Source organism: Chrysemys picta, chromosome 18 (assembly GCF_011386835.1).
Source record: "Chrysemys picta bellii isolate R12L10 chromosome 18, ASM1138683v2, whole genome shotgun sequence".
NCBI lineage: Eukaryota > Metazoa > Chordata > Testudines > Emydidae > Chrysemys > Chrysemys picta.
In genome coordinates, this window is record NC_088808.1 from 23,331,461 (window position 1) to 23,355,512 (window position 24,052).

The 24,052-nt window shown below is 40.5% G+C and overlaps 1 protein-coding gene across 16 annotated transcripts in view; it reads right to left on the bottom strand.

Moving 5' to 3' along the window:
* The window catches only part of DENND1A (DENN domain containing 1A), a 357,159-nt gene extending 335,238 nt beyond the window's left edge, over positions 1–21,921 (bottom strand). For 11 of the 16 annotated variants that reach the window (XM_042854420.2, XM_065571994.1, XM_065571993.1 and 8 more), the window contains exons 1-2: positions 21,677–21,919; positions 3,232–3,302 (exon numbers count right to left, since the gene is read on the bottom strand). In XM_042854420.2, the coding sequence (XP_042710354.1) occupies positions 3,232–3,302; positions 21,677–21,693 (88 nt within the window). In that variant the 5' untranslated portion in view covers positions 21,694–21,919. Of the gene's footprint in view, positions 1–3,231; positions 3,303–21,676 lie in introns of all 16 variants that reach the window. The other 5 variants (XM_065571997.1, XM_065571995.1, XM_008169422.4 and 2 more) reach the window with 4 other exon arrangements.
* Positions 21,922–24,052: the final 2,131 nt, after the last annotated feature.

Consider the following 24,052-nt stretch of genomic DNA (forward strand, 5'->3'; position numbering starts at 1 on the left):
ATAAAAAAAAGCAGAGGTTTCTGCCTAGGCTATATGGAACAATCAGAATGTTAGTAGTTAATTGTATACGCTTAGCTACTTTAAAAGAAGTTCCCAAGTAACAGACATGAAAGCACAATAGAACAGATTTTTTTGTAATATGAGTAGACTTTTATTTTGAAGTAAAAAATTAAATCCTAAAAATCAGCTTTAAGCAAAACACAGGAGATAGTATATCACTCAATTTTAGATTATTTTGAGTGGAAAACAACAACCGTAAAGAAATTAACACACTTAGGTTTTCACAAAATTTCAATGCTTTTATTTCTAAACAAAAAGGCCTTTACTGTATTAGTACCCATAAACTTTCATAATCTGATTTTGTGTTCTAGATCAGTGGCTCTCAACCTTTCCAGACTATTGTAACCCTTTCAGGAGTCTGATATGTCTTGTGTACCCCCAAGTTTCACCTCACTTAAAAACTACTTGCTTACACAATCAGGCATAAAAATACAAGTGTTACAACACATTAAGCAATTTTTCAGTAACACTAATTTTTACCATATAATTATCAAATAAATCAATTGGAATATAAATACTATACTTACACTTCAGTGTGTAGTACATAGAGCAGTATAAACAAGTCATTGTCTGTATGCAATTTTAGTTTGTACTGACTTCGTAGTGCTTTTTAAACCTGTTATAAAATTAGTCAAATCTCTACATGAGTTGATGTACCCCATGGGAGACCTCCGAGTACCCCCAGGGGTACACGTACCCCTGGTTGAGAACCACTGAGCTAGGACATACCAATTATAATTAAAAGCTTTATTTTAAAATTCATTTAACATTTTACACATGGCAAGAAATATCTCACCTTGTAAACTTTTGGATCAGTACCTTCAGCAAAATGGAGGCTGCTTTCACCACCCCCCAAGCAGACACGCTTTCAGTATAACGTATCAGTGGCTTTAAAACTTTGCAGCATTTTCTCAAATCCATACCAGCAAAAAACAGATGAAGTTACATAAAAATTATGTCTATTACAAAAGACTGGTCAGTAGCTTTATCATGCAAGACACAGAACATCAAAGAAATTTGTCCCGAAATCATCAGATTATTTCAGCCCCATTAGGGGGAAAAATATATTTGATTACACATCCCTGATAAACTGTGCTTTTTGCACTTTATACACACTTAGATTGTAAACAGAAGTCCACAGCAGCTGTTTCTAGCTGTTTAGTGTGCCATTCCAGTCATTCTTTATTGCAATAAAACATGTATATACATAGCTCAATGGTTTGAGCATTGGCCTGCTAAACCCAGGGTTGTGAGTTTGATCCTTGAGGGGGCCATTTAGGGAACTGGGATAAAAATCTGTCTGGGGATTAGTCCTGCTTTGAGCAGGGGGCTGGACTAGATGACCTCCTGAGGTCCCTTCCAACCCTAATATTCTATGATTTCTGTTTCACTTAGCATTAAAACCACTAAAAAAAACCCATCATGGATTAAACATGTACTAGAATGGATAAACATGTCAAGAACTTGTCTGGAAAAGGGTAAAAAAAATCTTTTACGTGATGGTGTCTGCATTTAGAAATTTCTGATTCGATATGAATCACTTTTAAACTATTTTTAAAGATATCTGGTAACAGATTAGTGCCACATAATCCCTCCCCCCGCCCTCTTTTTTTTTTTAAACAATCATTTAAGAAAAGAACAATTTCTGAAGATTTTGCTGGTGCAAACATATCACTCTACGAAACAAAAACCAAAATTCAACTCCCACAGAATCACTTTGTTTATAGAACAAAGTGCATACTAAATCCTCCAATTAAAAAACAGTAAAGTAGTTGCAGCGTTTTTTAACCCACCTTCCCACAGCAGGAAATTAATCTCTCCAGGAGGATGCAAATACACTTCAAAGAGAAGATTATACCCAGACACTACTACTGTACAATATAACGTTTACGGTTAAATTTGTTCGTATTTTCTGACACTGGAAAAACAGATCAGAAGTGCAGGAACAAGTTATAAAATGGAATCCTTGCACTTATGTCAAATGGCAGAGATAGTGGATTATACAGCAGTAGGACACACCAACACTTTACTCTACTTAAACTCTTTTGGACAGGACAAATAAATGGCAGTAAAAAGAAAAAAAGAAAGCTATTTGGTCTTCATGGATTATAATTCATAATTTGGTATTTGTTGATTGGTGGTAACTGGAGATGAGTGGCTTCCTATTGATACTCTCCTAAAAATCCCAGCCACCTTCAGGCTCATCATACTCCACCAGGCTAAGTATTTGCTCATGTCTGCTCACTCCAGGAAGGACCTTAAGGAGATGTTACTCCAGAAAGCGTTGACCAGAGTAGCCTGATTTTGACATCTCTCCTTTTCACATCACTTATCAGACGGCCCATCAGAGAATGACTTCATAAACAGAGTGCTATGAACTAGTTCCAAAATTAAGAATTTCAACCTTGGCTTTCCCTGCCTGCTGTCAATCTTTCTTAAGTTTAAGAAAAAATAGTTAAATCATCTAACTATATCTACGTCTGTGTTTTTGGTGATTATGGCATTTTTCTGAAATACTCATATGAAACATTTTTGCCTGAAGAATACGGTGTGGAAAAAACTACCTGGACTATTTGGACATGAAGTAACATTTGATAATGAAAAGTCACAATCAAACCATTTTACAACTATTTTCTAGGTCTTATTACTTCTTTGAAGGGAAAATGTTGCAAGAAGAAAGAGTAGACTTGGCCAGTGTATTAACAAGAGGAAGGAGAAAGCTGCCTTGTGGGAAATGCTATCCAGAAGGTCTGTAAAACCTTCAGTTTCTGCTTAAGTATTACTTGTAACAATAGCAGATAAAAGATGTTCCTAATTTGATGTTTACATTGATGGTGCCATTTTAATCTTCACAACATCCCTGTGAAGTAAACGTTATCCCCAGTTTATGAGGCAAACCGAGGCAGAGAAGATAAATGACTTGCCCAAGACCATGAAGTGAGTAAAAGGCAGGATTAGAACTCAGGATTTCCTAACTCCTAATCCCATTCTTAAAGTTTTAGAGGATTCAATCTGTAAAATCAAAGACTAAAACTGTATACCGTAGTAACATGCTCCCTTAAGTTTTTAGAAAACATTTTAATGTTTGCATCACTACTGTAGATTATATTATATGATCTCTGAAAAGTTTTACATAAAAAATAAGTAGAATTCAAATGCAAAAAATAGTACCTGCTCCAATGCTGCTTGTCCCTGGACAGGTCACTTCAACATACACTTCAAATGTTGTTTCCGGGTTTTGTCTGAAACAGAATGATACATTACACACATTAACAACACTTTCAGAATATGGAGTTGAACAACAGCCTTGGGAGAAAAAGGCTTTTCAAGTGCACACAGACATTAACAATGGTGACTTCACAAATGTAAAATGTGCCATGCCAGAACTGATCAATGGTCCCGCTCCCAGTACCCAGGTTCCTATAGTGGTCAGTACCTGTATTTTATTGTTTCACACAGTATTTATAAAAGCAAAAAACAGATCATATTGGGCTTGATTTACTCTGCTGTTTTATATAATCAAATTAATAATGTATCTTAAGATGTCAATCAGATCACATCTTTCCGCCTTACACACGAAGGTGGTATTGGTTTCAACCATTACTTTAAAGTGGTGTTTTCAAAAGGTGCCTAAGGAAGTTAAGCAACTAACTCCCATCGAAAATCAATAGGAATTAGCCTACTGGAATTACGTGCCTACTAAACCCCAGTCTTAATATATAACTAGTCCACAACTGTAGGTATTAAAGAGATCCCATGTCTGCCAACCTGAAGGGATTATACTTTAGTGGAAAAGGAGAAAAAGATAAAACTCTATGCATTTTAAGATAACATTGCAGAGAGCTCTGCTTATTTACTTGGATTGTAGCACTCCAGTTCTGGGTCATAAGTAGTCAACTTGATTATCAGGTAGAGATGTACAAAAGCAATTAACTGCAAATTCTGCTTATTCGTCCATTTTACAGAAAAGAAAAGCAAACACCTTTTTCACTTAACTAAACTGAAAGCAGAGCGTTACACTGAGGGAATTGGGAGAAGTAACCTAAATTCACATTCTGACACTGTGGCCTTCGGTTTCAACCTCATGGTACCTATTCAGTCAGCAGAAAAAGCAGAATTCAAGGTGGGGGGAACTAAGGTCATTTTGTGCAGACATCTCAGAAAACATCTAAAGGAAAGAGTCACATTCAGTACAGTACAGACAGTTAATTACAAAGGTTTTTAAAGAGATAACAAGAGCAATAATGCAAATTCCTGTTTAATGATCTCTGTTGCCAATGGACTTGCCTTGCCTTCCTGCACCTATCAATGGAGTTACTGTTTAATTATCATAACTATTTGCTAATTCTATTTTCAATTTACCTAAGTGTATCTTTTAGTATTTCAAAAAGAGTTATAAGTAGAACGTAACTGGAGACAACAATTATACTTTTTTTAAATTGAAAAAGCAAATCAAAACAAGGGGAAAATGAGGGAGAAAGTATCCATATGCTGGTAAAGAGAGAAGAAAATAAGTATAAAAAAAAACAAACCACCCAAAGTTCTTTCTCCAATTGGAAAAAACTGTAAAGGGTGGACATAACAGTCTCTCTGTCCAATGAGCAACTACAGCTGCAGTCTGATTAGTAAACAGTGAATTGGTAATGTCAAACTAGAACTTTGGCATAGAGTCGGAGAGGGTCTTCATTTAATAATAGTATTTAGAATAGTTCCTACTTGCACTAGGTCCAGAGGGGTAAGGGAGAACCTTATCATGTGAAGACTGTTTTGTTCTCCATTTCAATTCCATAGATTTGATTAGTTTAATTGGAGTTTAAGTGCTGATGTGCTAGAGACTGGGCAGAGAATCTTCCTATTTTGTTTGCTATCTTAATACATTGCTAAGAGAATTTATTAACAGGCAAGGTTTTAACCCTAAAGGACTGAAAAGTGTGAAAAATTGAGAGAGCTGCCAAAAACATGTGAAGTAAAGGCCTGGGGTTAATGGTGCTGCTATCGAATGACAGCCAAATCCCATTACGCATCTAAACGTGAGTTCTAGGAAATGGACACCTGCAATTTCCCAACTAACCAGATATGACATAAAACATACCTGGCATACATCTTCTATAAACAGTACTACAAGTAAAATGACCAACTCCCTGCCCACAGCACTGAATTATAGTGGAGAAATAAATTGGCCTGCTACTGGAGGCAAACAAACCCTCAACATCTTCTAGCAGCTATTGTAGGAGACACTCAAGGACTATTTGAGGAGTAGATTTATAAGTTTTGCATCTGCCAAGGAGAGAGATCATGGAGAAAATATGAGAGCCATTTAGAAAAAACTAAAAGAGCTTGATTTGTCTTATGCCACAGCCCCATTTCCAGATTTGTTGCAATCTGATGAATCGTAGATATTCATTTAACAATCTGCACTCGGCACAGTCTGAATTCATCCTATTTTGACTCAGGCAGGACTTCTGGGAATTGGGTCAAAGAGCTGGCAAGTTGCTGGCATACCACCTAAGACAAAAGACATGGCCATCCATGATAAGAGCAACAAAAATGATTAAAGATCTAGAAAACATGACCTATGAGGGAAGATAGAAAAAATTGGGTTTGTTTAGTCTGAAAAAGAGACGACTGAGAGGGGACATGATAACCGTTTCCAAGTACATAAAAGGTTGTTACAAGGAGGAGGGAGAAGAACCGTTCTTCTGAGGATACGACAAGAAGCAATGGGCTTAAATTGCAGCAAGGGAAGTTTCTGTTGGACATTAGGAAAAACTTCCTGTCAGGGTGGATAAGCACTGGAATAAATTGCCTAAGGAGGTTGTGGAATCTCCTTCATTGGAGATTTTTAAAAGCAGGTTAGACAAACACCTGTCAGGAATGGTCTAGATAATACTTAGTCCTGCCATGAGTGCAGGGGACTGGACTAGATGACCTCTCAAGATCCTTCCAGTCCTATGATTCTATAAACATGGTAAATTATAGACATCAACTAAACCTAATAATAAAGCATTCTTTAATTTCTATAACCATATGTACAACACCGCTCCACAGATGCTTTGAATCAATTTTTAAAAAATATTACACGCCGCAAATTACTGCAGCCTAGCACAGAAACCGTGACACACCCCTAACGGAGGATGAGTTAACTGAGGTGATTAAGAACATGCAAGTGCGGAAAGCCCCCAGGCCAGATGGCTTAGCTACTTCCTTGATCTTCTGTCTGACAAGATGCTTAAAAGTGTAATGAGTCACTCCTAGAGGACAACCTTCCCTCTACACTGCGGGAAGCCCTAATATCAGTTATTCCTAAACCAGGAAAAGATGCCACATAATCAGTGTTCCCTCTAATTTTTCCCACACATGTGCGGAATGAATTTTCTTATGTGCACCAATATGGAAGTGATGTGTGATGCACATATTGATATTGATGCACATAACAAAAGCCACGTGGCAGGGATGTGGCCGAGATGTTCCAAGTGTGGGAAGGGGCTCAGAGCTGGGGCAGAGGGTGGGAGGGGGGGGAGGTGAGGGCTCTGGGGTGGGGCCAGGGATGGGGGGTTTGGGGTGCAGGCTGCCCTGAGACTACAGCAGGGAGAGAGAACTCCCCCCCCCCCGCCCCCGCCAGCACCTGGGCTGGGGGAGGAGAGGCGCCTCTCCCCACCTCGGCAGCTTTGCCGAGCTGTATTGGGGCCAGGGTGCCTCTTCCCCATACCCAGCCTGTCCCAGCTGCGAATGGGGGAGGGGCATCTCTCCCCTGGCCACGGCAGGTCCTGGGCTGGGGAAGGGGCACCTCTCCCCCAGCCGTGGCAGGTCCAGAGCTGGGGAAGTACCATCTCTCCCCGCCGCAGCCCTGAGCACCTGCACTTAATAGGCTGCTGCATGGCCACGCAGCTTAAAGGGAACTTAGGCCACATTATGTTCCAATTTCACTTATTAATAGTGACATCAATTTATTGGCAAAAGTTCCAGAGATGAGACTGGAGAAGGTTTTAGGTTCTATCATACACCCAAATCAAGTCGGGTTTGTCAGAGGCTGTCATGACAACTTATTGGTATTATAGCAGTGAAATAAGATGACCCTGAGCCATATTAGCCTTAGATGAAGAAAAGGCTTTTGATAAAGCAGACTGGAGAATTATGTTTTGTACTCTACAAAAATTTGGATTTGGACTCCTATTTAGTTCCTGAATACAATCATTATATTCTCAACCAACCTCTCATATCACAACCAACCATGAGACCTTAGACACTTTCAGTCTCTTCTGGGGTACCACTCAAGGGTGCCCACAACTCCACTACTTTTTTTATTTGGTTCTTGGGCCCCTGACAATAGCTACCTGGGCTCATCCAGATATTCAAGACATACAACTTGGTTCCATGGAGCATAAATTGATGTTATATGCGGATGACGCCCTTCTGTATATACCTAAGCCAGAAACCACTATTCCAGGCCTCCTATCACTAATTCAAAAATTCTGAGCAATATTTGGTTACAAAATAAACAGGGAAAAATCAGAACTACTCGAAATCTCCCAATTGTCATATAGTGGGGCTTTTTTGCAATAGAATCTCCATAGGCAAACGCAATTAAGTACCTAGGTATAAGAGTACCAAGAACATTAACAAAGTAGTGAAGATAAATTTAGATCCTGTACTCTTTCAAATAACTAGTGAAACAAATAGGTGGCATCCTCTCTACCTGAGCCTATGGGAAAGAATTAAATGATAAAAAATGAATATTCTGCTTCGGTTCCTCTATATTTAAGCGGCCTATCTGTATATATCCCTCTGTCTTATTTTAGAAAATTTAATAATATTATTAGAGACTGGAGGGACGGGTCAATGCCCACAACTATCACTTAAAAAACTCCAGCTCCCTTATAGCCAAGGGGGGATTTGGGTTCCCAGACCTACAAAAATTATTATTATGCTTTTGTCATATCACAGATGTCACTGGTTCCAACAAGCTAACACCCTTATACCCACATGGGATATCAATGCATCCAATCCCTCCTGCAGATCCTCAGTTCCTCTTTTTGTCCTATTGAGAAAAATAAGGTGACTACAGCGGTGACTGCACAAAGGGTCTGGGCCATCCTAGTTAAGGCGTACCAATTTCATCCTCACCATCATGCAAAACACCTCTCTGGGGTAACCCAGACTTGCAAATTGAAGGGAAAAAATATAATTTGGAAGAACTAGTTGAAGGACACTTAAAGCCAAACCTAGGAACCTTCTGTGTTGGATCTGGCACAAGGTTTAAGTCTTGTTTAGCACAATCTGCTTTCCAAGCCTCCTTCTGAACACAGCCTGATTGCATGAGGCTAAACAAAAGTTCCCAGAAAGGCTTGCGGGACTTAAGACATTTGGGGTGGGGGGCGCAGAGAGGTATTGTCAAGATCTTGGTGAACAGGAAGGCATCTGTTTTCCTGGATTCACTGAGGTTCATGGAATGTTGCAGCGTTTGGTGTATCGGCAGGGGAACGATGTTAGACAAGACAGGGTATTCACAAGTTGTGTGTGGCTGCACCTGCTCCATACTGGTGCACAATATTCAGCTACTGAATATACAAGTGCTATTGTAGATGTTCGCAGCACTGATGCTGGTGCACCCCAGGTTATACCTGCTAGTTTCTGGATTATGTTGGCTCTCGTTTTTATCTTTGCAGCTACCTTTTCAAGATGATCATGGAAGGAGAGGGTGCGGTCGAGTTTCACTCCGAGATATGTTGGAGCGTAATCATGTTGCACATTTTTACCACAGAAAGCTACTTTCACTGTGTTTTTGGCACTCCTATTATCAAGATGAAATGCACTTACTACTCTTTTTCCAGGGTTTGGTTTGAGCCTCCATTTCCGAAAATGATGTTCCATATTTTGGAGGTCCTCAGTTAATGCTTTCTCAATGTCATGGAGGTTTGATGCGTGGATTGTCATGGTAGGATCATCTGCATATCCAAATTTTCTTAATTTAGTTGGAAGTATGTCACTTATGTAAATATTTTAAAAGATTGGTGCAAGTACAGAGCCTTGTGGTAGCCTGTTGTTTATGATACGGGGTGAGCTGGTCTCATGACCCAGGTATACCCACAGGTCTCTGTTACTCAGCATGGTCCACAGCAGGTCAAGTGTTTGGTAGCAAGGTATAATTTTAGCAAGTTTCAGCATCAGGCCCTTAATCCATACAGTATCAAACGCAGATGACAGGTCAACAAATACTGTGCCAGTCTTTAGGGGGTTTTTTGATAGCCAGCCTCAATGTGAGTTGTGAGTGCCAGAACTTGGTCACAACAACTACATTTTGGCCGTAAACCTGCCTATTCAACAGGGATTAATGGCTCAATAAAAAGGCATATTCTTTTGAGGAGGATATGTTCAAGAAGTTTATAGGTTGTACATAGTAGAGAAATTGGCCTATAGCTTCTCGCTTCATCAGGAGGCTTTCGAATGGCAATTACCATTGCTTCACGCCGTATTTCAGGGATCCATACTGTCCTTAAGGTAGCTGAGTACAATGTTGCTAGCCACTGGAGTCCTTTGAGGCCAAGATGCTTCATTAATGAAGAGGAACTCTATTGGTCTGGAATTCTTTGTGAAAGCATGGGAAGGGGAGTTATCACACCCCTTAAAAGAACCCCAATGACAGCACATTATGGAATGTTAAAAATACTTCTGTGGATCTCAGGTTACGCCTGATATACTGAAAAAGTTTCTATTTTAAATGCACTGGATGCCAGAGAGGTTGTGCAGACGGGGCCCTGTCCTCTGATGTTTGTTGGCACTGTAACAAAGAAAGAACTCTGATGCATATGCTACGGGACTGTCCAGCAGCCACGCAGCGATGGAGAGAGATGGACACGAGTGAAAACAGTGCTGAGCTTCAGCAACCAAACCTCAGCTGAAAATTACATCCTAGGTTATGTACCTACTACGCTGAGTTTAATCCATCACAAAGACTTTAGTTCTCCAAGGATTATCAAGTACATGATTTTACAAAAATGGAGGAGTAGGGCTTATGTCCAGAATAAAGCAATGGTATTCAGACCTGTCTAAGTTACCAGCAAAAGAAAAAAATAGCTTATCAAAATAGAGAACAATTTTATTAAATCAAAGAAATTGGTCCCCATCTCTTGATACATTTGGATAAAGATTGCTTCATTCAAATAATGACAGACTTCCACTCCACCTGACTTCTCCTCTTTTTCCCCTCCCTTGTGATGCTCCCCAACCCTCTCCTATATTTTTGCCTATTTGTGTATGTTACCTCCACTCTAGCACGTTATGTCTGTGTAATATTTTCCGATTTTGTATCGTTTGGTCTTGCAGCTTTGACAAGTTGTAAAGTCACATAATTTTATTCAATATCCTGTGAAATGTGCGGTATTTGGTAACATATACAAGCTGTAAAATGTTTACCTTTCTTGTATTTGTTTCTTTATGAAAATTAATAAAAAATAATAAAAAACCAAACCAGCATAAAAAATGGACTGCAATTGTGCTATATTTACAGTTCTGTTGGACACTGTATTTACGATCTTATAGTGCCTTTTGGTACTGACAGCATTGTTCAGAATTCAGTTTTCTTAAATGCAACATGGCATTAGTCCCAGATTGATTCCATTTAGTAGCCACCTTCTGTTTTTATCTATATTAATAAGTTATGAGAAATTTAAAGCTGACAAGGGAGTATAAATATTTGCCAAAAAAAAAAAATGCATGACTATTGCAACTAGGGGTCTCTGTTAGAGTATGCTCCAAATGAAAAGATTGTTAGCTACAGAATAGGCTGAGGATGTAGGATGAACAACAGTATGAGATTCCATTATCCGTTTCACATCATAATACTTCATTCCCCTTTGACATATACTGCTGCAGTCTTATCTTACCTTGCTTATTCCTACCTTTATGTTTAGCATGTTTCCTTAATTAAAGTTTATACTGTAACTGTAAAAAATATTTGAAATTTTATAATATAATACCAACAGAGTTTTTGCTATTTTAAGGGGTATGTTTAAGTCTTTTGGTGAAAAAATTGCTTTACACAGCTGGCAAATAAGTACTATACATTGATACGTTCAGACAAAGCAGCATTAAATTTTACTTTTTAATATTCCATGACAAGCCTCCATTTATTTCTGTGAACAATGAAATTAAAGTAGTTTTGCCAAGTCAGAAAGTTAGTATCAAAGAGTGCATTCTAACCCTCAACAAGCTAACACCTCAGCAGGAGAATGAAATCATTGTTGGGACTTGCTGAACATTTTATAACTTTTTGTGGAATTAAGGGAACAAGTGCTTCCAAGACTTCACACAGTTCACAGAGGAACTTACCAAATATAATGTAAGCATGCTATATGCACATTTGGCAGACATTACTGTGCATCACTTATTGTTTAAAACTACATTCATCTGATGCCAGGTGCTCATTGAGTCCAGACTCTATCCATGCTTTTAGTAATCAGAAAGTTTGCCAGATCAAGAATACAGTAGAACTTCAATAGTTGTACTAAGTATTGGGAGAACCAAGATTAATTACAAAACTATTAATTAGCAAGGAAGAACATAAATATGATTAGAAATATCAAGGACACAGCATCACAAAACTCATTTGGTTCATTTACTTTGACTATTGTTCAGTTTGAAGAAGGTACTGCAGTATATTTTAGAAAAGTGGAGTCTTGTAATACATCAGAGCATGTTAATATAGGTTTTGTAAGGATGGGCGTTAAGATTTGATTAAAAGAAATTTCATGCAGGAAAGGAGCTATTCTCGAGACAACTCACTCCAAGAGAAAATTAAGTTTATCTTTAAAATAATGTATTTATGCACCTTTTAAAGGCAAAAATCTGAGCTATGCCAATTGCAAATGAAGATTTATGCAAAACAAAACCAGATGAGATTCTTCCCACTGAAGTTAGAAATTTCGAAAGTATAAAAAATTTTCTGGACTCTGGAAGTTATTTAAAATCATTCTTTGAATTCTATTAGTTTGCTTACTGGTATAACATTTTTTCTACAGATAAAAATAAACGTTAGGACAGGTAGCTCAAGAGCACATAAATGCCTTCCCTCCTCCCGGCCATGTGGCCTTGGGGAAAAACTACAGAGAGGAGCCAGTCAGAGAGACTCCTGTCAGAAAGGAGCCAGCCAGGGCCACACCTTCCCCTCGCAGACCCCTGGACCCAAAAATGTGCAGGGAAGAGACCACCTTTACTCTGGGGGCAATAAGACCCAGGTGGTGCCTCACCTCCTCCACCCCCACATAAGGAGACCCACAGCAGCAAGTCTCCAACCCCGCATCAACTGACTCAGGCTCACACTATGGGGCTAAAAAACTCCAAATTGGGCTGAAGCCCATAGTCAGAGACCCAGGGATCTCAAAGCCGAGACTCCAGCCAAAGCCAAAATATCTACGTGACTATTTTTAGCCCTGCAGCATGATCCCACAAACTCAAGTCAGTTGACCCAGGCTCTGAGATTCGCTGCCACTGGTTTTTGTTTTGGGGGATTTTTTTGTTTGGTTGGTTGGGTTTTTTCGGTGTAGATGTACCCATAGAGAACTTCCTACAGTGTTTATTGGACTGTCTCTACCCTGTGCTGATTGGTTATTTGGTCCAATTCTCTCCCTCCCTCTCGAGTTCATCTTCACTCCACACGTGCCTCTTGTCCCCCTTCTCCTATGCCCCATCCTTCTTCGCTTTTCTTTCCATTTAGCTTATCCCCTCCTTAAGTACAAACACACAAACAAAGCCACAAAGGCAAAACAAAAAATGTGGAACTAACATGATGTTTGCTGCCATCACATTGTTCACTCTGTTTGTGTTATACCCCTTCTCCAAACCTGCAACTGTCTTGTCCATTTAGATAATAAATTCTTCAGGGCAAGGACGATCTGCTACTTTGTGTTTGTACAGTGCCTAGCACAATGGGGGGCCCATTCTGGGTGGCCTTAGACACTACTTGTACATGATAGATAACACTGGGAAATAGTCTATTTAATCTAAAAATGGAATTTTCAAAGAAGCCTAATACAGTTAAGCATCCAACTCCAATTGAAATTCAACAGGATTTGGATACCTAATTCCCTTGGGCTCCTTGGAAAGTACAGCCACAGACTTTAAAGTCAAGTGAAATATAGAAATTTAACTTTTTACCAATATATGCATTTCCTTTATACTGCCTGGTGTTTTCTGTCAAGAACAGTGGTTTTCAACCTTTTTTCATTTGCGAATGGAGGTGCGGACCCTTTTGGAAATCTTAGATATATGTAGTCTGTGGACCCCCAGGGATCCGCAGACCACAGGTTGAAAACCACTGATCTAGAACAGTGGTTCCCAAATTTTAACAACCTGTGAACCCCTTTCACTAAAATGTCAAGTCTCGCGACCCCCTCCTAAAAATGAACATTTCCAGGGATTTTCTCCTTTACCTGAGTATAAATTATAAAAGCAGTTATCCTGGAAATATAAAATTTATTTTTATGATATGCTTATTACACACTATTATTATTAATCATTACAGTATTATTACATTATGCAAACGGCAACACTCTTCCAAGATCTCACTTTCATAGCCTGTATCACTTTGAATAAACCTGTTATAAGACAAGGCTCCTAGGTTTCATCAAGGAGTATCAGATGTGAAACAGCATGAAGGTATTTAAGAAGCCAACTCAAAGAGCTCCTCCTACACAAGCATTCAGGTCTTGAGCAGTCCAGGCAAACAGCGCACGTTACAACAAAGCTTAAACTTGTCTTCATAATAATTTTAAAAACAATACTAGCTGCCTATTTAATTTTAAAAACAGCAAAAAATCTCCTCCTCCATTTCTTATAAGGAGTCTTGAAGTTTAAATCTCCTCAGTGTGATAGATATGCTTGCTTTGACCTGCTTAGGTCTTGGAAGTCCAGGGGCTCCGGGCTGCTGGCCCCGTGCCAGGATCCCTAGGGACAGCTCTGTCTGCTATTAGGGATTTTTTCCCCAAGAACCCCCTGTAACATTTCATGAACCCCCGTTTGGGAACCACTGGTCTAGAATGATATTAGGAGGCCTCATTTGTTTAGTGCTCTTCATGTTAATGGTCTCAAAGCGAATTACAAAATTACATATATAGGAATCTTTTCACACATCATTTGAAACGCAGTCACCTCTGGAATAGAATGCAACATGGATTTTACAGCACAAAGCAATGCTATGCAACAGTTTAGGATGGACATGACAATGATATGTGGATAACTTTCCTCTTTTCAAAGGAGTAACAACTCCAGTAATGAGAGTAAAACATTCCTTATTAGTAAAATCTGCTGAGACTTGGTAGCATTCAGGCTGCTTTACACTAAACCCCTTTCAGAATAACTACATTCATTCCAGCACAGAGTGACCTGCACCACTGTATGAAATGCTCTGCATGAAGCCTAACCAGTATTTTATCAGTACTACCACCTCCTTTTATTTATTTATAGTATATTTCCAGATCAAGGAAACCAGACAGCCAGTTTGCCTTCTTTCCTGCAGCTAGACATGGACTGAAAGCTTACAGGATTTTTGGCAACTTTCAAATCCCTTTCATGTCAGTTTGCTGCAGCTACTGATCATTTTGCAGATACTTCCTCTTTGTAATTCTTCATTCAATGCCTCATTACTGTATATTTATCTAAAATAAAACTGAAGTGCATGCCCAGGTAAAAAGTAATGTTATTTTCGTGCTGCATAGTCTCCGATATTTACTGGTCTATTAGTTACGAGCAGGGATCTGAGAGGTTAGGACTCCCGGGTTCTGCTCCTCGCCATATCACTTACTGGTGATGACCTTGAACAAATCACCTTGCGTCTAAATACATGCTTTACCCATGTATGAAATAGGCATAAGTACCAGCTTACATTGATTCTTTCCATAATGAGATAATTGTAAATATAATTGCAAGGTGCTTTAAAATCCTTGATGAAAGATGTTTTAGAAATAAAAAAATATTGATTTGTTTTGTGTTCAGTGGAGTTTGACATTAACTTTTTTTGCTTTGCTGTTGGACACCTGCAGGACTCTAGAATCCGTGTTTGCCAATTACTGCTATCCAGCCAAAAGGGAAGACTTCCAACGTTGTTTGCAACCCAGCAAGCAAACTATTTTATTTTTAAATATCTCAACAACAGAATTGTAAATTTTTAAAGTAATAGGGTACGTCTATACTTACCTCCGGGTTCGGCAGTAAGCAATCGATCTTCTGGGATCGATTTATCGCGTCTTGTCTAGACGCGATAAATCGATCCCGGAAGTGCTCGCCATCGACGCCGATACTCCTGCTCCGCGAGAGGAGTATGCGGAGTCGACGGGGGAGCCTGCTTGCCACGTGTGGACCCGCGGTAAGTACTTTGTAGTTCGAATTAAGGTACTTCAACTTCAGCTACGTTATTCACGTAGCTGAAGTTGCGTATCTTAGTTCGAACTGGGGGGTTAGTGTGGATCAGCCCATATAAAGCATAGAACAGCCATGAAAAATTGTACTCATCCATTTGCCTGGTGGCATTAAATCCTTCTCGCCCCTGCCAACAGACAAATGTATGATTACAATTTTTTGCACTTTCATTATGATCAGAGCTTGGGAAACCCACATGCCCGTAGCAAGTAGGACTCTTTCCCAAAAGCTTCTGCAGAACCTATGCCTTCAACTTTTTTAAAATTACATTTCTAGCCCTTACAGTTATGAAGGCACTCTTCCAAACATGAGCTGAGTACAAGCTGATATCAAGCTGCCATCCAAAGTCAGCAGATAAGCAAGCTGCAACAGAGTGAAAAAATGAGCATTTTTCATCATTGTTATTTGGAACCGTGAAGGCAAAAGTAATAATGACAAAAAACTGAGCAATTTCACACTGCTGGTACTAAGGAAAGCTAGGAGTTGTAGGAGAGGCACTGGAGTTATAACTGTCTCAAACAGCAGATGCTGGGAAAGGGTAAGGAAGAATCTCACCCTCAGCACAGCAACTTGCAGGCAACTAGTTAAGGGTAAAGTAGTGGAGACCCTCCATCCACCCTCACAGAACACAAGAGACTGAGTGGGGGAGAGAGAAAGCTCCTTCTTCCTTACAGCAGCAAGAGGAGGCTGGGGTGGGGATGGGAGCTTCAAATTTATCAGACACCTCCTACTCAAAGGCTGATACAGAAGCAAAGTCCAGGGATAAGACCCTCATGGGAATCCTTGCATCCTGAGGTTGATTTGTCCCCTGGATATTGCCCCTGGACAGTGGACATCCCCACCATACAGCATGCATATCAAAAGGTTTGGCCAACTGCTTGCTTTATAGGGTTTTGCCCCGCTTACATTTTTCATCATCTCCTCCTCCTCTTGGACCAACCTTTCTCCCCCCTATGTAAATGGGAGTTTGAAAACAACCCAATTTATAAATGTCTTGATTACATCTTCCTCTTCCACACACACGTTGTCACCACAACCACTGTCAAATTGCAGTGTAATTTCCTGCTAAGTCTCTGGACCTTTATTTAAATTACATTATACTAACCACATTGTGGTCCTCAGAAAATTTCTCCTGAACTAAGAAAGACGGATTAGTATTTGTCAATGCTTCAGCAGCTTTTATCACTTACTGCAGCACCATTGGATGCATCTCATCTGAGCCATCCCCCGTACCCCCACTTCCATATATCCTTTTAATACAATAGGTTGTTACATCTATATCTCCTGCTTCACCTCCCATGACATATTTGGTTTAGGAATTGAATAACTTTCTTATTTTGTAAAAGCAGATACAAAATGACTGAAAGCTCAAGAGCTTGTCTCTCTCACCAACAAAAATTGGTCCAATAGAAGATATTACCTCATCCACCTTGTCTCTCTGATAAAGCATGTGTTCAAATTTGATCTCCTGTGTCTTTGGCCAGATATTAAAGGACTTGTAACATTCCCTTCGCCTTTATTACCCATTCTAAACTGCAACAACCAGGACGACTAAGAAAAAAATCTTTAGACTAACAATTATGGATATTAAATCACTTGTTCTGGAAAATTTAGATCAACTTTAATTCATTTATTTTATCATGAATTACACTGAACAATTGTAATTCAAGGATATGATCAAAATTCTTAGTCCAGAACTCTAACATTCCACAACTATTATAAATTCTTATAGTCAACATGTCCTTATGGCAACTTCAGTGCACCCAAGCTCTTACTGGGAAGGAACATTTTAACTTTGAAAAGGAGAGAAGATTATTAAGATCTGATACTGACGCCCTCTGGAGCCTGCCACAACTCATTTAACCTCTACACTTCAGTTGCCCCTTCTGTCAAATAGGAATAGTACTTAGTTACCTAAACCAAGGGGTCATGAAGATAAGTTAATACTGATGACAAGAGCTATGTAAGTGCCAAATACTATTATTAATAATTGTCTTCTTAGTGCCACATGACCAGAGGTGCACACAAATTATTGACTGTTTACTTGTAGTACACCACTGCATTTTCATTTTTAATTAGCATTCCTATCTATGACACTCACTCAGGTAACAAATTTTGGCTTCAAGATCCACTAAAATCCATTTTAAGCAATTTCACTAACTTCTAAAATTCTTGATAACCAAAAATAGTTCTAAAGCAAAGCATTAAGAATCTTTGACTGTTAAATTAAATGTTCTGAGTTATTTAAGGCCAGTTTTCACAAAAAGTCTAATTCAGCTTAATTCCATTTATCACACCCTCTCCCGTGTTTTTACTTCTGAAGGCATTAGTGGTTGGCACTTTCACAGTTAATTGCCATTATTGTATCCTGTTGCACATAAGTTACTTTTCTAGAGGACATATTTGGACAACAATTGATTCCAATTAATTTTCTCCAAATGTTCATCAAGTCACCCTCTTTACAGTTCAATCATTTATGCTGAAAAGTAACAACTGCATCAGGACATCATGTTTCAAATATCATGATACACTACTGTACTTTATCACAAATTTTTATTTGAATTAACAATGTAAACCTCCAATCTCTACATTCATAACAGTCCACGTCATTGGTTCCCATCAACATGTAAAACAGTGGTTCTCAAACTTTTGTACTGATGACCCCTTTCACACAGCAAGCCTCTGAGTGCGACCCCCTTATAAATTAAAAACACTTTTTAATATATTTAACATCATTATAAATGCTGGAGGCAAAGCGGGGTTTGGGTGGAGGCTGGCAGCTCACAACCCCCAGTTTGAGAACCCCTGATGTAAAAGAAAGCTGCTTACTAAGAGGCCACCTACCATGGTGATTCTGCAATTTAGTATCCGGGTCAAGGTCAAAGCACTTAAAACCCCTGAACTGATTCTCTTTAAAAAGGTTCTCTTACCTGCATACATATTTTGAGGGATATCAACAGGACATGGAACTAGTTAGACTTCAGTTTCTCTTTTAGTCTTTCATCTCACTCAGCACTGCCTTTTGCCATTGTAGAACATTTTGCATCTGCCCACCGACAGTGTCTCATATTACTTCCTATTGCTTCTAGCCTCTCTACCAACTTTATGTCCTGGAATTTTCAGGTCAGACAAAAAATAACTCTAGTGCAAGTTTATTTTATTTAGTAAAGTAACTGTTTCCTAAATGCCTTGTTTCTGCATGGTTCGGGAACCAATTCTGTTTCTTGCTGAACAACATTCCTGCTAACTTACAGCCAATTGAACATTTATTGATCTCCTCTACATTCCTCCTTACTCTATCCACCGGTTACACAAAAATTACACAATATTTCATGCAAACTGTCTGCTCCTGTGTTGTTCAAGTACAACACATCATTACTCTAGCTATATTTAATATGCTCCTCTTTCACCTAAATCCCACACTTTCTATTGAACTTTATATAGAAAGCCAATTATTTAGCACTATAAGTCTGAACATACAAGTTTTAATGTCTAACTGGTAGTAAACACAAAAGAACTACTTTACAAACTTTCGCACTTCACAATCAAGAACTATCCAAACCAAAGCCTAAAAATCTTCACCATTTTCCTAAAGCAATATTGCACATGTGGGCAGGAAATCCAAAACTGCCATCTGACACAATCAATTAATTTTCTTCTTTGTTTAGTTAATTTCAGATCCTAGAAAAGAAATGAGTACATCACTAGCTGTTTCCTTGCAGGAAAAGTATCTTCAATTACATCCTCCTGACACATAAAATGCTTTTTAAAAGAGATGCTCACAACTCAAACAAAACAGAGATCCTGACAGCGAAATTTTGCGTTTCAAAAAAATAAGACACCCATTGAAAATTGTCTGCAAACATTCCCACTAATTTAATAAACAACTAATCTGTTTTCCTTTGTGAGGAAAGATCTACTGGGAAGGAGATGGGGGTGGGGAGGAAATGGGCAGGGAAAGAGAAGAAAAAGAAATTGAGGTAGGAGTTGGGACTACTTTAGATTTTCAAAAAAAGAAGCTGAACACTTTTGAAGGATGGTAGCAATTTGTAAGTACTTCAATTAACTTAAAGTTAACATTTTTCAAAAAATTTAACTGCTAGTTAAATTAACCAAAGTGAATCGAACCATGAAGTTATTTGATGAAATTATGTATAATAATTTCAAATGTGCTATCACTTCTTCAAAGAGATTTAATATGGGTTTCATGTCTTAATTCAATTTTTTCATTTTTCTGCAGAGAACTGGTAATAAATATGTGGGAACCTAAACAAAAAGAGGACTTGCAAAACTGCAGAAACAAAAATCCATGTTGGCTGATTAACAAGTTTTATTTTCTCTAGCAATGCAAAAGGTGAAAGCTACTTCAGAGAGTATGTTTAACAGAAAATCTTGGGGTGACTTACAGCGGGCTATGAAGCAAGCAGACCTATCTCACGCATTTGGATGGAGATTCCTTCATTCTGCATTCATTTTAAGACCATTTTTAAAGTTTGTCCTTATTTTATTTGGGCACCCTTGACAATTTTTGTAAAATACAGTAAAAAAGAGACCTCTCAATTACCCCAACATCAAATCAATTCATCCAGCAACAACATTAGCTAAATATTAACCTCCCCAGAAAATTTCCCGAGAGTATTATACCATCAATACCCAACCCTACCCCTCACCTACATCTCCTTATGGATGAGGGAGAAGTGGGCCTTGCAGCACACCTTGAAGACTGACAGACCAAGTGGGAAAGCAACAACTCAAGTTTGAGAGTCCCAAAGGCCATGGGGTCTTAACAGAATGCGCTGTTACCCACCCTTCTCTCATATCAGTGGGGTTGCACTTCAGACACCTGTGCTTACTACAAATCCAACAATATTTCCTTTAGACAAGTAGGTGCTAACCCATTATAAATCAAAAACAAAATCTTAAAATCAACCCAGAAATCAATGGGCAGTCAGAGAGGCTTGTAGAGCACAGGTTCCATATGCATGCAGAAGGAAACATCATTTAAGCGTGTCACCAAACTCTGTACCAGCTGAAGTTTCTGAATAGATTTAACATGCAATCCTATGTAGAACGTATTGCAGTACCTAATCTTGAGGTGACAGAGACACGGATGAAAATTACAATATGTAGTCACAAGAATGGGCACAACCTCCTAGCTGTCCATAGATCAAAAACAGCTGACCAGTTTGTAGCTGCTACCTGATGTTTGCACATGCTAAACAAGAGGGGTGACAAATTAGAACTCTAAGCAACCGAACAGGAAAGTGCCCTGAGAGAGGAACAGCAATCACCCAGAGTGCTCTGTAAAGTAAGAGCAGAGCCACCTGATCAGCCCCATTCACCAATATTATTGTACACAAACATGTCAGCACCCTCTGGATGAGAACAGGTTTCTCATGCACAAATCTGCTTCTCAGACATTTATGATCTTAGCTTTTCTAAAAATCTCAATTTATTCACGTTCTTAGTTGTTTTAATCTGACAGCCCTGAATATGAAAGTAAGGCTTACCCAGCTAGCACCTCTGGCAGGGCCCCCATCTTAATGGAATCTGCTGTATGCGGAGGGGCGATAGCAGCAGTTTCAACCCAGTACTCCCCACAACCTCTATCCCCCCTTCTCTTAAAGCCCCCCCCCCCATCCATATTCACTCCTCATTTTCTACGCCTGCTGGCTGAAGGTTCAATCCTTCCCTCTAGCCTTGACTAGAGACACCCATCCTAAACAGGGAAGATAGAGGCCTCTTATCACCAGCTACCCCCTTCATCCCTAGCACCTGAACAGCGAGGGTTGCCCCCTGAGGGCATCCCCACCTCAGACAGCCCTGTCCCCCAGGCCTGCAAACAGACAGATTTCTCCCCCAATGATGCACACAAGGGACACCGTCCTCAGTGTCCGGCCCTACACACCCACCATTGTGAGCCCGGCAGGGAGGGGGCCATCCTTCAGGCAGGTGACAAAGCGGATGTTGGGGATGGAGGAAGCTCCCCTCCCCGGGGGCCTGCAGGCGGAGCAGGGGGGCTTCCCCCCTTTGCCCTGCCCTCCCCTCGGGCCTGCGAGCTGCGCAAGGAGGCTTCCCCCCTTTGCCCTCCTCTCCCCTCTCCTGGGGCCTGTAGGCTGGGCTGAGGGGCTCCCCCATTCTCCCCTGCCCTGCCCTCCCTTGGGAGACCCAGCAGCTGGGCTGAGGGGCTCTCCCGGGCACTCACTTGATCCTGGATCCCATGGTCTCTGGGGGGCCGCATGGGCCCGGGGCGGGGGTGGAGGGGCTCGGTGGGCTGTGCTCTCTCCTCCGCCTGCCCCTCAGACTCACTCCATCCCAGCCAGCGCCAGGGTCGCCCAGGCAGAGTCACAGCGCGGCGCAAAGGCTGCTGGGAGCTGTAGTACGGCCTCGGCCCGGCCCGAAGGGGCAGCGCGAGGACTTGACTTCCTGGCTCGCCGCCGCGCCTGGGTTGTCATAGCAACGCAGAGCAAGCGCGTGCACATCGTTCAACCGCATTCAACGTTTCCTGAGGGGAAAGAGGAACCTGACCCCCCGCCCCATACACTTAAACAGGGGGCGGCCCCCTCAGAGCGTCCTGCCAAAGACACTCAGAAAGAGGGACCGGGATACTCCCTGCAAGACACCTCATAACCGGACCTACTTCCCCATACTCCATAGACGGGGTCAGGACCACCACCACCACCTCCTCTCGGCTCCAGGCAGAGACCCTCCCCTAGAGCAGTTTCTCAACCTTTGTGATACCAGGGACTGGCTTGCAGCCTTCCTAAACTGTTGCCAGGGAAATCTCAGGGACTGGATCAGGTTCACAGACCAGTCTTTGAGAAACACTGCCCTAGAGCATCCCATAAACAGAAGCTGGGTTCCTCTTCTAGCACACCTTGTAAACATTGGCTGGGACCCCCAAACAGCCTGTAAACGGGACCCGAACACTCCCTGAAATACCCCACAAAAAGGAGTCAGGCCCACAAATGTCTTGTAAATGCGGTTGAGTCCCTCCATAACACAACATAAATAGGGGCTGAGATCCCCATCTTAAAGACCCTGTAAATGAGGGCCAGGACCTGTCCCGTAAATAGGGGCTTGGCCCTCCCCAGTAGACTGTACTTCCCATATATAGGGATTGAATCTTCCTCTCAAAACAGACTCATCATCTCATAAATAAGGATTGATGAATTCCCCCAGCCTCCAATAGATACAAAATACCCCCCAAGTACAGGGACTGGAAAAACCTATCCCAAGAAGCAACACTGGTTTTGGAAACAGGATAGCGTTTCCAAGGAGAAAGAAATTGTGAGCAGGGATTCCTGTTGAACCAAAATGCAAAAAATTGCAGAGGAAGTTGCAGAAATCAAAGCTGTCCAAGAGGCAATATAAGCAGGCCAGAAGGAATAACAAGACCTGAGGAAGAAAATAAAATAGGATCTGGAGGTTTTTTAGAAGGAAGTGAAGGCAGAGATGAGATCCATTCTGCTGGATCAAAAATTACAAAGGGTCTGGACAGATTTTGAAACCCATCTACAGCATGCCCAGTCAAAATGGCAAACAGGATAAAAGAAGTGATGGGCAACTTGATTACTGTGGACTAAATACATTTCCATGATAATGGGAAATACCCAGAAAGCTCTGGCCAACTTGGAACTTGCTAGAGTAAGAGATGAGCTGCAGCAAGGAATTAAAGAGCTAAAATTAGCTAGAGAAGAAACTCCAAGGGTTGCAGACCATTGTGGAAACCAGCTGCTGGGATGAGGAATCACGCGAGCCAGAGCACTTGTCCAATATAGGACATTTACAAACTTTTCAACCCCATTTGTACACCAAGGTAGCCCAGCTAGGAAGGATCAGACAGTCCCAGTTCAGGTAATACAAAAGTCAACACAAAAAATACAATAGTGACCATTGAAGGGAAAACTTCGTGGGAGGCTTATTGGTCTAACTTTAACATCATATCTCAAATAAATGAAGGGGGAAATGAAGAGAGGGGTGTTTTTAATAGCTAACTTGAGTGCACCAGATCTGATGATGCTCCAGAAAAGGACTGAGTTATCAAGAGCTGTCAGAAGCAATTTGGAGCCAGCCATCAACCTAATCTGGCCAGGACTGAGGAGGGAAGAAGAGATCCCACCTTAACTGGCAGAGGGCCATATGAGATTGTTGTCTGGCAAAGCCAAATACTACTGGGGGACAAACTGGAAATGGCCCATTTTATTGATGCTTAACTTGACATGCTCTTGCTAATTAAGATCACCAAAAGGAAACCAAGGACACTGTTTAGTGGTGATACTTGCTACAGCACTGAAGTCCTTCCAAGCAACGGCCAAGCAGAAAAGAAAGCAGTTGCTAGTGAGAATGACAGAACCTCTCTGACATGAGCCCTGTAAGTACAAATCTGTATTTAACATGCATGATGAAAAAGAGGATTTTAATTTGAGTCATGACATTTTGAACAATTAGGCCTGCTTTACACTTGAAAGTTTTACCAGAATAACTATTTCAGTTAGGATTGTGATTTTTTTACTGAAATCATTATACTGATAAAGGCTCTAGTGTGGACACAGTCATACTGGTATAAAGGTAACTTATA